At 37.5% G+C, this 14,124-nt stretch overlaps 1 protein-coding gene across 4 annotated transcripts in view; it reads left to right on the plus strand.

Moving 5' to 3' along the window:
- Positions 1-2,236: 2,236 nt before the first annotated feature.
- Positions 2,237-14,124, plus strand: part of GLRA3 (glycine receptor alpha 3) — an 86,243-nt gene continuing 74,355 nt past the window's right edge. For 3 of the 4 annotated variants that reach the window (XM_027636053.1, XM_027636054.1, XM_027636056.1), the window contains exon 1: positions 2,237-2,594. In XM_027636053.1, the coding sequence (XP_027491854.1) occupies positions 2,476-2,594 (119 nt within the window). In that variant the 5' untranslated portion in view covers positions 2,237-2,475. The remainder of the gene's footprint in view (positions 2,595-14,124) is intronic. The other variant, XM_027636057.1, reaches the window with a different exon arrangement.

Genomic DNA, 14,124 nt, shown 5'->3' on the forward strand with positions numbered 1-14,124 from the left:
ACTTCAAAACTTCCAGGGGTTTCCACCCCTGGGGGTTACCACTTTTCTTAGCCTCTGGGGGAAAACAAGGTTCAAACCACTACAACCTGCATTGACAGACTGCCCTTGAGTAAATAGAGGATTTTTTAGTTTGTTTATTATTATGTTTTCTGTTAAGCGTTTAGACAAGTTCCTTTCACGATCATTGTTGCCACCCAGGACTACAAGGAGAACAAGAAAAAAAGTAAACTTTTTGCAAAGTGGGCCTAGAAACTTGAAGCATCCCTGTTTTCATGTAGCTACTTCTAATTTAAAAAGTTCGGGTACAGAGGAAATAAGTTAGTGATATTCTAGTTCATTCTTCAGCTGTACACTTGATACGTATTAACAAAGAAATCCCAGCTGATTCTAAATTGTTTGGCAGGTGTTATTATTCAGCAATACCTGCTGGAACAATAAGAGCTAAAAAAAATAATAAGGATATTGTGGAAAGGGAAAATGTAAGTTAAGAACTGAGGTGAAACTACATGTGGGATATTTTTGAAATAAAATTTAAAGAAATAGAAAAGAAGAGGGAATATACCTGAAGGTGGAATATCTGATTGTTCTCAAAATTTCTAATTAAATACCCTATTTCTAACTCACACCCTATCCTTGGATATAAGGAATGCACAAAATCCCCATTTCTAGTTTCCTTCCTACATCTTCTCTACTAAATGACCTTTTAATCTCCTTTTCTGTTTTTTTCTATTCTGTGTTAAAAGTTGATCTATATTGCACTCTCTGTCTTTCCATCTTCCTTTTTCTCTAATGAAGTTACTATCCTTCCCTCAAATTTCAGTTTCTTTTACTTTGCTTCATGTACCTTATCTTGCTGAACCTTCACCTTTTCCCACATCTGCTTCCTTCTTTGGTACTTTTGTTTTATATGGCTTTTCAATAGTTTTAATAAGACTCCAGCATGAGAAAATCATGTGGGCTACACAATTAATGGAGTTGCACAAGTAGTGGGGCTGCTATCTGACACAAATTAGTGGCTACTGGAAAAAACAAGCCAGTAAATTACACTGAGGCAGTTAAGGAGAGGGGAATATGCCCAGCCAGATTTCTCCTTCCATTGGCTCTTCTTGACATGATGTGGGTGCTTGAAGGTCACTTTTTACAGATTCACACAAAGCATCCTTACTTTACAATCTCATACATATTTTCCTCTTCTGTCCCTCTCCAGGTGTAGCCCTTCCTCACAAATTTTTCATTTTCTTTCATTCACAAACCATACAGATTCCCACAAGAATTTCTCAAACAATATTTCTCAAATCAAATCCTAAAGCCTTACCCTTTTCTAAGGAAAGTAGCTTCTGGTTTGCATGAAATGGTTAGAGCTGATAAGACCAAGGTCATGGTTTGATCCCCATATGGACCATTCACTTAAGAGTTGGACTTGATGCTCCTTGTGGGTCCCTTCCAACTCAGAATATTCCATGATTCTGGACTCACTTTCCTGCTGGCACCCATACTTGTAACATTATTCTCTGTTCTTCCCTCTTCTCATAAGTAACTTTCTGGTTTCCCTCTTACAAGGTTCCTTCCCTTGTTCCTTCCCATAACCCCATCCACTCTCCTCTCCAGCTAAGCTTTCAAACTCTTTGGGTTTCCCTCCTAGTCCACCTTATGGCACTAGATCATCATTCTTCTCTGAAAAAGTCAAATAGAACAGGATATACTTTTCCTGCGTCAATCAGCACTGTACTTTCAAAGTACTGAAATACAGAGATGGGCTTCCCTCGCTCATCCATTTCCTAAGAAAAAGCACGCCATCAGCCCTACAGGCAAAGCAGAAGCACCACTCTTTCACCGGTCCTTTCCGACACCTGAGGTCCAGTGAGTTCATCCCGGCCTTTTGACAGTCGCTGCCCTGTGTAGGCATCGACCCGGTCACCCTTCTTCCCGCCGGAGGGAAGGTGCTCAGGCAGGGACCCTTCTGAGCACAGAGCAACTGAGCTCTCCCTTACGCCTCCGCCCGGGGCACCCCTCCAGGGAGCCCCCTCGCCGCAGTGCCGTGCCCGGTCCCTCCCCGCTGCCTCCGCGGCTGCCGCGCTCTCGGGGGGGCGGCCGCAGCATCCCCCGCCCTGCCTCCCGCCCGCCCTCCCGCCGCGGGGCCGCGGCTCGCCCCGTGCCCGGGATGCGTCCGGCGGCGGAGTGCCGGCTGTTGGCAGGAGCCGAGGGCAGGTGGGCGGGCACGGGGGCTCCCGCCGCCGCCGCGGCTCGGAGCCGCCGCCGCGGCTGGGATTAGGCTCCCGCTCGGCTGCGATGCGGAGCGGCGGGGCGGGAGCGGCGGGGCCCAGCGGGAGGGCGTGGGGGGCCGCCGGGCACTAGGCGGGCGGCGGGCGCGGAGCCGCCGGAGCTCTCCAGGGTGCTGGGGCGCTGCCCGCCCGCCTTCCCGCGGGAGCCGCGCGGCCGCCCTCGCCCATCGAGCCGCGCCGCCGAGCCCCTCCGATGCCTCGGACAGCACCACTCCCGGGGTCCGCCGCGCCTGCGAGCAGCATGGCCCGGATTAGGTACCTCCGCGCGGCTGTCTCGGGCTTTTATCTGTGGGAAGCTGCGCTACTTCTCAGGTGAGTTGTTTTATTTGGGGAAGTAAAGGTGTCCAGCCTTCCCGATTTTCGGGCAGCTGAAATGCCTGGGACTGGCGCGGAAAGACTCCGCGGTCACCGCCTTTCCTCACCACGAACGCCCGGCTCCCTTCGGCAGCCAGGTTGTGGTCACGGAAACTAAATGCATGGGGTCCACGCTTCGCAAATGGTTTTGCAACATTGACCTGCCTCGACTTTTGGATTTTGCAAGCAGGAGGTTATGTATTTCCTCCACCTGCTCGTAGTTAGAGTTTGCCGATATGATCTGTGAATTTTATGGGTGTTTTTAACAGTAATTGTAACATCAATGGTATTGAAAATTCTCCATGTGCAAAGTGTCTATATGTAAAAGTTACAGAAGATAATCTGAGTTGAGAATATATAAAACTTCCTTATTACTCTCAGTTCTTTTCAGTAAAAGGAAAATCACAGATTGATCAGTGGTCAAGTCAGGTTGGGTAAGTCATATAGAAAAACACTAGCTGAGTGAAGAGAGGGTATGGTCTACAAAACTTCTGTTGAGAGGGAAAGCTTTTGCTGTGCTCCTAGCAGTCTAAGATTTGTATTATGAAAGATGGCAACATATCCATAAATTATGACCTCAGGAGAAGACTGAGGTTCATACAGCTTTTTCTACTTTCTGCCTAGCACACTCTTTCTAGGTAATGTTATTATATTAATTCAAGCATTCTTTAAATGCATAGCTCTGGAAGTCTAGTGATAGCAGACTAAAATAAATTTGAGTCTCAGTGAGGGAAAACTTATAAAGAAAAATCACACATGTAAAGAAACAGTCTTCAATGTAATCATGCATTCACTGCTAATGCAGTTACCCATTCTTGTTATCAACAAATATTCTAGCTCTGTATCACAATAAATAAACTATGGCATAAAACATGCCAGACTATTTTAAGAATCCTGCTGTTGCTTAATAAAGATTAAATAAACTTAAATTCTGAGAGTTTGGGGATACATGTAAGGGATTTATAACCACAAAGTTAACAGTGTAGTGCCCCACAATGATGGCACACTTCACAAGTGATCAGAGGCTTATAACAAATCTTTCCTTTTTGAGTTTAAGTTAATGTCCTGCTTTGTATCAACATACGCAACATAAATAGTTTATAATGTGATTTTATTGCAATTGTGCCAAAAGGAAGAGATTTTAAGAAACTAGGTCACAATGAACACGCTTACTGTGCACAAGGACTATGTAGACTGAGAAAGAGTTAAGAAAGCTGCTCTGAATCTATGTATATGTTTCATATCAATCTCTATATAGAGACTGCTGATGCCTTTAGGTCCAGCAATAATACAGCAGAAACCTGAGTCAGTTCAAGATACAGACTAGTCTTCCCCATGCTTTAATATGGAAAAAAATGGGGGGAAAAAGTAAAAATATTAAAAGCTGCAAAATTCTCAGGTTTCCTGGAGCCATTAATTCTAGTTCTTTTCCTGCTGGTAGAATGCTGTTTCCACTCTCTGTGAGTCATCCAGAGTCCAGCCTTAGCACCTGTATAATACTTGATGAGAAGATGGATGTGCTGTGAATTTCTAGAAACAGTCAAAACTTAAGTTCTTACTTGCTCAGGCATTTTGGAATAAATAATGTTATCTTCTCTTAAATCATGCAACGTTGAAACTTTTCTGATCTTCATTAAGAAGCAGAAGGCTGTGTGAGAAGACTGGATGAACCTAAGGGGAAAAGCTTTCAATACTTGTCCAACAGCCCTGAGGCTATTTAAAATTACTGTTTAAATTATATGCCTATGAAGATAGATGTTTAGTTTTATTTTTAGTGCAGTTCAAATAAAATTTAAAAAGAATTTTTTTTTGTATAAAGTTACAGGCTTGCTACTTTAATGAGCAAAGTCTTAAGATTGGCATGCTTCAAAAGAGGAAACTGCACATTATTTATTTTTTTAAAAAATAAATAATTTTTTATCCCACATCAAAAGACTCCTCAAATTGCAATGAATGAAACAAGATGTATATTGCTCATTGTAGGATCTAATTATTAATTTGATTTCTGAAAGATATCGTAGAAAGAATAAAACAGTAGAAGAACAACAAAGTTGGTGAAAGGTCTAGAGAGTAAGTCATATGAGGAGGGCCGATGGAGCTGGGGTTGTGTAGCCTGAAGAAAAGGAAGCTCAGGGAAGACTTTATTGCCCTCCACAGCTACCTGAAAGGAGGCTGTAGCAAGGTGGGGGTCAGCCTCTTCTCCCAGGCTACTAGTGACAGGACAAGAGGAAACGGCCTCAAGCTGTACCAGGGAAGGGTCAAATTGGACATCGGGAAGGATTTCTTAACCGAAAGTGTTACCAAGCATTGGAATAGGCTGCCCAGGGAGGTGGTGGAGTCACCATCCCTGTAAGTGTTCAAGAAACAATTAAAAATGGCACTTAGTGCTATGGTCCAGTTGACATGGTGGTGTTCAGTCAAAGGTTAGACTCAGTGACCTCAGTGAGGTCTTTTCCAACTTGAATGATTCAGTGATTATTAATAGTCTTTTATAATATCGTACGTTTGTACTACTATGTCATAGGTGAATAACACAGTTATTGATAATATATTAATAGATTTTAAACGTGGAAAACAGTGGTGAAAGCACACAGCAGTCTGGTTTATGCAATGTCTTTTAGGACAGGGAGAAAAGCTATGATCAGATCCAAAATTTAAAAAAATGTTGCTTATTAAGGACTGCCAGTCCAAACTCCAGTGTGATACTAAGAGAGTGGAGATGTAAAAAAGAGGGTAAAACCTAGGGAAAATAATTTAATGTAACCTAAAAATAGCTTTAATTCACTACCAAAGAAGAAAAACCACTTCTGAGATATAGTTTGAATTTATGATAATATCTAAGACTGAGTATTCTTCTGAGTAAAGTAATAGTGTTAACAAAAAACCCTCTGGATTTATCTGGATTCCAAGAGATCATAATGAAAGCAAGATCTTATTTGTAGAGTCGACACAAATATCATATTTGTGAGTCAAACAGTTTTATAACAGGTCACGAACTTGCATGGGCAGCAGCACTGGGTCTCTTAGATCTACTCTGTCAGGGACTTGCCAGGGACTTGTTTTCTCTTTAAAGGATGTAGTACATCTATTTTATATGTAGACCTGTGTATAGGGAAAGCACAGGGTGAAAAGGTAGGTGGCACTGTGGAAATGCAAAATAGATTCTCCCTATGTCATCTTTCTTTAGTTATCTATATTAATATAGATCAAGAATCACACTACAATTAGGTTATTTCCTTTTGCTTTGCTCTTTTTAATACTCCACTGGCCTTACGTTGGAGAAACAGTATCACAGACATAGCTAATTGCTCTTTGAAACCAGATTCTTGTGGAAAAAAACCTCCACGCAACCTAACTCTGGGGCATATCTGAATTTACAGTTAACTGATTTTGAAATTGTTCCTGCATTTCATTGTAAATTGATTTCAGGTGAATAGCTTTAAGAAGCAGAAGTCCTTATCCTTTAAGTCAGCATTAGTGCCTTCAAATAACAAAAGAGAAAAAAAAATCAGCCAAAAGCTATTAAATCCAACATAGCATCACAAATATCTTTGAAAATAAAGATTTTCAGGTGTTGTAATGAGACTTCAGTTGATTATTAATATGCTAAAAATTATACCTACAGTACTACTCAAGAAATAAAAGTGTCTGTTAAAATCAGGACAGGAATAAAAGTGTGTGAAAGAAAATCTATTCATTCAAGATGAGAGCACTGAGGTACAGTATTTTCATTGTCAGTTCAGACTCAATTTTAAATATGGTTTCTGTGAAATAAATCAGTTGACAGACTCCAGGTCCTAATGAAAAAGATTTAACATGTCTCAGAGAGTAGCAAGGGAAGGGTAGGTGAGCTAGGACTTGAGACTTACAGTAAGTCAGGAAGGAGCAGGATCCTACCAAAAAAGTTTGCAGTTGCACAGCACCTGTGCAGGAGAAGAACAGTTCAAACAGCAGTCCAGATTGATCGGCAAAGTTGGTAGTTAAGAGGTAGGTCCAAGGTCAAAGCCAAAGAGTCAGGTCAGCAGACCAGGTTCAGGATCAAAATTATGAAGGTACAAGTCTGGGTGAAAGTATACTTGGACACTAGCTCATGCAGAGACCAAGAGCATCTCTCCAGCACTCTGGAGGGTAAAAAAAAAAAAAAAAGTGTAAACCAAACATGGAAAAAAGGAACAGGTCCTGAGAGAAGATAGGTGAACCCTGCTGAGGATTCTACAATTCAAACAATACACACAGCTCTGTTTCAAATCTACGCTGCTGCACTCCTAGAGTTCGCACTGAACCCGAGTAGTCAAACCCCTGTGACGGAGGACACTTATAAAACATTAGGAGGAGACCATCAGGGTTCCCTTGCATATACCCATATGGAGGCATTGTACTTTCCAAGACTGAGACAAAAATGAAGTGGGGGTCTTGTGACCAAGAATATGTAATTCTAATTCTCTTGTATTTCAACTGTTCCAGTGAAAAGACTGAAATCCGTTTGTATCAATTAGGAGTTTTGTCATGAGTACAAATTTGATCAGAACTTTCACTATCTGTTCCTTATTTCTATAAAAATTAAGCTAGTTTTCTAAGTGACTACCATGTTTATAATTTTGAGAAAGAATAATATGTATATTTTTTTGGTTTTTAATACTATAAACTGGAAGAAAATTAAATAACAAAGAAATTTCAGTTAAAACCATGAGTCTTTCAATTCTTAGAGTGCTAATGATGTTTTCTTACTTTTCAACCTCTCCTAATTCATTCCTAGCCAACTGCTGCTAACAACAACTGAAAGCAAGTAATACTGTGAGATAAGTGCTGTGCTTCTGTATGATGATAAATGTAATAGCTCCTCTATCAGATTAGTCTTGTTCAGGCATCCTAGGAATCATGACAATCAAAGAGAATGAAAATTTTTACAAGATTAGAGCTTCTCATTTTAACAGATTCAGAATACAAGCTTCAAATGACCTTACTGAGTATTATGTAATAATACCTATAGGGAATTATTCCTGCAAATCAGCTTTTCTCAAGTACTGAATGATGAAGAGCCCTTGTGTGTGTTGCTTCTTGTCCTCTTTATTGTTTTTCCTACTGATCTTCATGATGTTTATTGAAAGAATCAGTTAAGGGAGATAGGAAATAGAAGGTATCACTTTCACTACTATGTAGGCATCATGAATAGATGAAGGCACCTTTTTAGAGATATCAACCACCAGCAGAAAGGAATTATCTCAGAGAGCAGGAAAAGACACAGCTAAAAACTATGTTTAACAGGAATGTAGGACCAAAACAGAATAATGAGAAGAGCATCAGGCAGCAGAACAGCCTGCACAGTAAAGTCAAGAGAAAAGAAAGTGAGAATCTGTAAGACTACTTTTTTCCTAGCACAATCCACTATTTTTTATGGCTTCCAAAGCAATATGATTCCTTCTGACTGATTTCTTCAAACCTGTGTCAATGGAAATGGTAGAGCAGTGAGGATAAAAAGAAAGAGAGGAAAAAGATAAAAAAAAAATAGACAGTATGTGTTTATAAAATTATAAAAGGACGCATTTCATTATTACTTTTCCAGTCAGATGTCTAATTAATTGCTCCAACACACATGTTGTTGAATACAACAGCAAACAGGGTAATGATATTGATCTACACTGAACCGAACTTTCTACATAACGAACAGAATCACAGATTCAATTAGATTGGAAAAGACCTCTGAGATCATCAAATCCGACCTATGACTGAACTCCACTGTGTCAACTAGATAATGGCACTAAGTTTCACATCCAGTCTTAATACCTCCGGGAACAGTGACTTCACATTCCACAATTTTTTATTTATTTTTTCTATACCACATACCACCCTGTTATGTCTCTGAACTTACCCCTGATATACAAAATGCATGGGGACAGCAAGGAAGGTCGAGGGTATTTCCAGGTAGGAACTTCCCTAAGAAAAATCAGTCCTCTTCAATAATGTTATTACTGAAGTTTCTTTCTGGTGACATGAAACATTAGCAAAATGCAGTTTCTGAGAGAAACAGTTTGAGACCACAGAAAAGGAAGAAAATTTCAAGAAGGTTCTGGCCTGACAAAGTCATGTGGTCACTTATGGTGCTGTTGAAATAGTGGAGCTGCACAAGTGGTGGGGCTACAGATTAATACAAATCAATGGTTATGGGAAACAGCAAGCCAGCTAATTACCCTAAGGCTCTTTTAGTGAAACTATAGAGTCGAACACAGGAGTACTAAATTGCCTCAAACTTTGAGGTTAATTGCTATTAAACTGCATGTGATTTTTACAGTTAAAACTAACTTAGGAAGGGTATCATAAACAAAATCAGTAACAGCTATGACATTTAAAAAGGCAAACCTATTTTTTTCCTCTTCCTCATTAAAATTCAAGCTGTGGTTACAAATACATAACTTACTGTTTTAATAATTTGCTCCTTGTTGCATTCCCTCTTTGATATAAAATAGATATATAAATACGATTAATCTAAAAAAGGTACTGGATTGTGCTTCCCATTACACCATTGCCCAAGCCTTCATATACTCTCTACAGTTTGTGTAAAACTCCACTATGTCTAGAGTCTGTCTCCAGTTCCTTTTAAAATACATTATTAACACATTTTCCCTTTCTGAATTTTGAAAGGTAAAATATAAATCTAATGTAATCCTAAATAGCATTGCTGAGGATCCACAAGTACCAGAATATGTAATTTCACAGATGAATTCCTAGAAAATTGGCTGTTTACAATTTTCTATGATTTTTACCAACAATTAACTTTAACTAATTTTAATTTCACTCAGCAGAAATACCTAGTTAATACAGCTATACCAACATGTTTTATCAAAAGGTTGATATTTGTTTGGGTTTTTTTAAACTGTTATGACTTTACATCTTGGTGGGTGACTGCAGAGCTTAGAGACTATTTTGTGAAAAGTTGGTTTATACTGTTCTGGGATACAGTGGGCTCAATTATTAAAAAGATCCTGAGCTTTTTCCTGATAAGATTTTTAATTTCAAAAAATATTCAAAATTTCACTGTCCTCTATTATATTCAGTAATGTACAGTAGAGTCCATGCTCTGGGCATGTGTAGGCTAAGATATATCCATCAGCAAGGACCAACTTCCATTTTTCTGAGCAACATATCTGCCGACTAAGAATGTTCTACTAGATAAATAGAATAAAAACCACAAAGTTGTAAGTTGCTGGGAAAAATAAAAGCTTTGAAATCTATCGTGACTAAAGCACTGACTTCACACAGTTAAATTATGGGTAACTCCAGTATTCTATGATAAATGTTAATTCTGTGCCTAAGCATCTATATAGCTTTTCTATGAAGGGATGTCCATCCGTGAAATGTTTTCCCTGATGCTGTCAGGTCAGATTCATTACCTCTGATTCAGCAGTATTAGAACCAAATTGAAAGTGGGTAGATTTCAGTCATATCTGGACTACACCCCATAAAAGACATAGTGAGATTTTTAATTACTTTATACTGTTACAAAAAATCCTTTATGGAAAGTTTTAGGTTTTGTTTTTGTTTTGTTTCTTTAAAAAAAAATTATCAGCATTTGCTTAAACTCTTAATTTGCAAGAGTTAAAGTAAAAATAAAGTATCTTCTAGTTTCCCTCAGTTTTTGCACACCAAAGATTGATAGTCAATCATTTTGAACATATTGCAAATTTTTACTACAGAAAATGAAGTGCCCCCACTTAAGAGAGTAATCTATGATTACAGAAAGTACAGTACAGTGGAGAACTGGAATTAAAAATGCACTTTGTAAGTTTCTCCATATACATGTTATAAAATTTTAACAATTTTATCTCCAAAACTTATCCCAAAATCTCACTGTACAAATGAACACTCAGAATATCTCTATCTCTTTACCTGGTTTTTTTCTCCCTCTACACATATTTTTGGATCTTGGATTGCTGAAATTTTCATCTGTAATCAAAATGTGAGCATAAAGGCATTTGTTCAGATTCTCTAAATAATAGTTAACAGAATGCCCTTTTTCATCCTTTTTGACAGGGATAATTTCTTCTGGACATGTATTGAACATAATAAAGGTTGCAGTACTGTTTGGGGGGGGGGGGGGGGGGTTGTCATTGCCTTCATGATCATCCAGGAAAGGGGACGGGATACTCTACCTGGATCCCATGAAGTCCCTTGCTCAGCTGGTGTAGGATTTACAGGGGCAATAGGGGATCAGTGCAGGCCATGATCTTTCCTTCACTCAGCTTATTTTCAGTTCTTTACACAAAGCTTAGAAGACTGAGATGATAACTAAGAGGATACTGGCATAATGAAGACTAGAACAGCAACGACTAAATATGTATCTGAGGGGATGTATCTGAGGGGATGTTTAAACACCACTTTCTGTACATGAAAGAGAATGCATGTAGTGGACCACGATAATTTTGGTAGAAGCAGGAAAGGCTAGCAGCACTGTTTTTTTTTAACCTTCACACTATTTTCTCTGACTTATTCCGTAAGGAATATGCTTCAGTGCATGCATTAGGAACACTGGGTTCTGTCATCATGTGGCATGAATTCTGTCACTCTCATCATCACCCTGAAGCTCAACTCTGTTGTTTGTTAAAGAAAGTCTTATACTGATTTATTATAGTGTTGATCCTGGATAGAATTAATAAACAGGAAAAATTATTTAATCCACGTATCTTACATAAATTAACACAGCTGATTGAACATTACCATTCCTGTCTCACAAAAAATTCCAAAGCTCTGTAAAGATTTTCTTGCTTTTTCAATGCATAAAAAGAAGTTTAAGTTGCAGAAAGCAGGAAAAATCTCTGCTAATTCCGTAGGGATGTTCAGAGTTTTAAAAAATTAGAAGCCAAAATCCCAACTTCAGTTCCCACTGACATTAGAGAACAGATTGCGGCAGAAAAAACAGGAAGGACACTGAATAATATTCCACCCAAGTCTGCCATCATTTCACAAAACGACATTGAAACAGATATGTTTCTGTAGAACTATGTTTCAAGAAAACAGTATTTTTTCAAATAGAAAAAATTTATCTGAAGTGAAACTTCTAAATTAATAGTAATAACACAGATCTACACTGTAATTAGCTTGCTAATCAAAATAAACAATTTCATGAGAAGTGTTTTGGAAAAAAACTTTATAGAGTGACTTTTCAGGCTATATTCAGCTTTCTCTAACTGAACTTATGTCTTGTCAAACTTATTTTGGAGAAAAAGTGTAATCTTCTAAAGAGTCATCTGACATACTCATTCAAGATACAGGACTGATACAAGCGGAGCTTCCCTAAGACAAACAGAACAATGTTTAATTGAATTGTTCTCGTCTTCACAAACCTGAGGTTTTAATTCAAAATCAATTTTGTATCTACCTTTGGTAAACCTCAAACATTTCATTCTATTGTAAGATTTTCTGTGAAGATTTTTATGAATAGTAAAAATTGAGAAGAGACATTGGAAAGAACTCATTTTCAGTTTTGGTTATGGCTTACAACTCATAAAAGTGGATTTTTAAAGCAAAACTAGACAAAAGAGAAATGGGATACTTTTTCTAATTGGTCATAAATTATGATAACAAGAAATATCCCTTTTCTACAGATGTACACTTTAGTGGACACACTGTTCCTGTTTATATTGAGTGAGAGTGCAGCAACCCAGTAGATGCAAAGCTGATGGAGCAATGCCACAATATTAGAAAAATCCATTAGAACTAGAAAACACGGTAATATGCAGCTTTACAATTTAAAGAATATTTTGAGATGTATTCAAAATACAGAAGCAGCTCTAACCTGTAGAAATCTGTTCGCAGAATTCACAGTTTGCTCCTAGACTTAAGAAAAATTTGCCTAGAGAAACAATAGTTTGCGGTTTTTAGCCAGTCAAAAGTCTCATTTGTATCAATTCACCTTTCATTCTGGTGTTGCCTCATTGTCATCAGTCGAATTACAATTTACTATGGTGGTGAAAGATACCAGTCAGTTCCTTCACAAGTTCATTTGGTTAGAGGAATCATTCATTAATCATGAAAATAAACGTAATTGTTCAATTCTGACAGCTTTTATAGAAGGATAGTTGCTGTAATAAAATATAATAGTCAGAAATTTTTTTACTTGGTAATTTTGCAATCTATCCATTATTCCAATAACTTTTCTCTATTATTCAGTTAATACACAAATTATTCTTTATAGCGAGATAGTAATGCTCAGACTTCTATAAATAAGTGGTTCACAGTTTCTATTTTCAAAAATATTGCCTTATCTTAGCCAAGTACTATCTAACTAAAAAAAAAAAAGGAAATAAGTTATTTGAATGTGAGGAAAATCTCACTATCTTTAACTGAAAGTTAAGATTGTCAAAACCTAAACCGATTTAGTAGTTCTTTGGGAAACCAAGTGATTTATCAGAATTTGAATATTTGAAATATTCTCTGCTCCTGTTTGAGTCAGCTTCCCCCCCCAAAAAAAAAGTAGATTGAGTAAATTCAGAAATAGCAAGAAGCTAAGACCTGAGTTTAGAGCATTTATAAAAATAGTCTATACAACAGGTAAAAAAGACTATTAAGTAGGGGCTTCTGGGAAAACAATGAATGAATATTCAGAATAGAGTCATAATTCATAAAATGTATTAATTCACATGCTGCATGGCTGAAATTGGCAAAAAAACCCTTGTCTTAAACAAGAAAGCAAAACTACAGATAAAACCTCTCATTTCTTGAAACCGTATCTTAATTATCATAGAAAGCTTTGCCCACAAGGATTATGAAGGATGTTGACAAATTAATTTTCTTCCTTTACCCTAAGAGATTTTTTTCCTAAAGAAGGAAGTAGTAAAGTTTTGTGCTTATATATATGTACCAAGTCACGAACAAAACCAAATGTATATGAACTTAAACTTATCTGCCCTCTGACCTGTAGAATGGTGATCATTTCAAAATGACTTAATCAGAAGACTTAAAACCCAATCATCTTCTATTTTTCTCTCTGTTAAGAAAACCCAAAACATTACAAAGAGATGCAAAGCTTTTTGAAACTATAGTACACAGTTTATGTACTTTATGTAAACACGTCTTTGCATAAAGTAAACACATTTACTTCAAAAAACTAATTTATTTCCATGACCAACATGACTGGAGGAAGACTGTAGAGCTGGAGGAATTCTCAGCTGTATTAATAAAAGGAAAAAAAATTGACACCATAAAGATATCAGAAACATCCTAAAATAAGGCTTGTAACCATCACCTAGGTTACAAAGATCACTAAAATTTAATGTTAATTTTGTGGCTGAAATAGAAAAATTAATTTTATTCAAACCTGAAAGAAAACATTTTTTAATAGTTGCATTGAAATGCAATCCCATATATATTTCATGTACCTTTCATTTATAATCACTAAAAAATAAAGAATGGATAATTAGTGAACTTAAAATAGAAATTTGTTGCTTGTTGCACATAAAAAATATTACTTTGGCTGAAAAATGTGTCCTGATAT

The sequence above is a fragment of the Corapipo altera genome, unplaced genomic scaffold (assembly GCF_003945725.1).
Source record: "Corapipo altera isolate COAL_440 unplaced genomic scaffold, ASM394572v1 22b, whole genome shotgun sequence".
NCBI lineage: Eukaryota > Metazoa > Chordata > Aves > Passeriformes > Pipridae > Corapipo > Corapipo altera.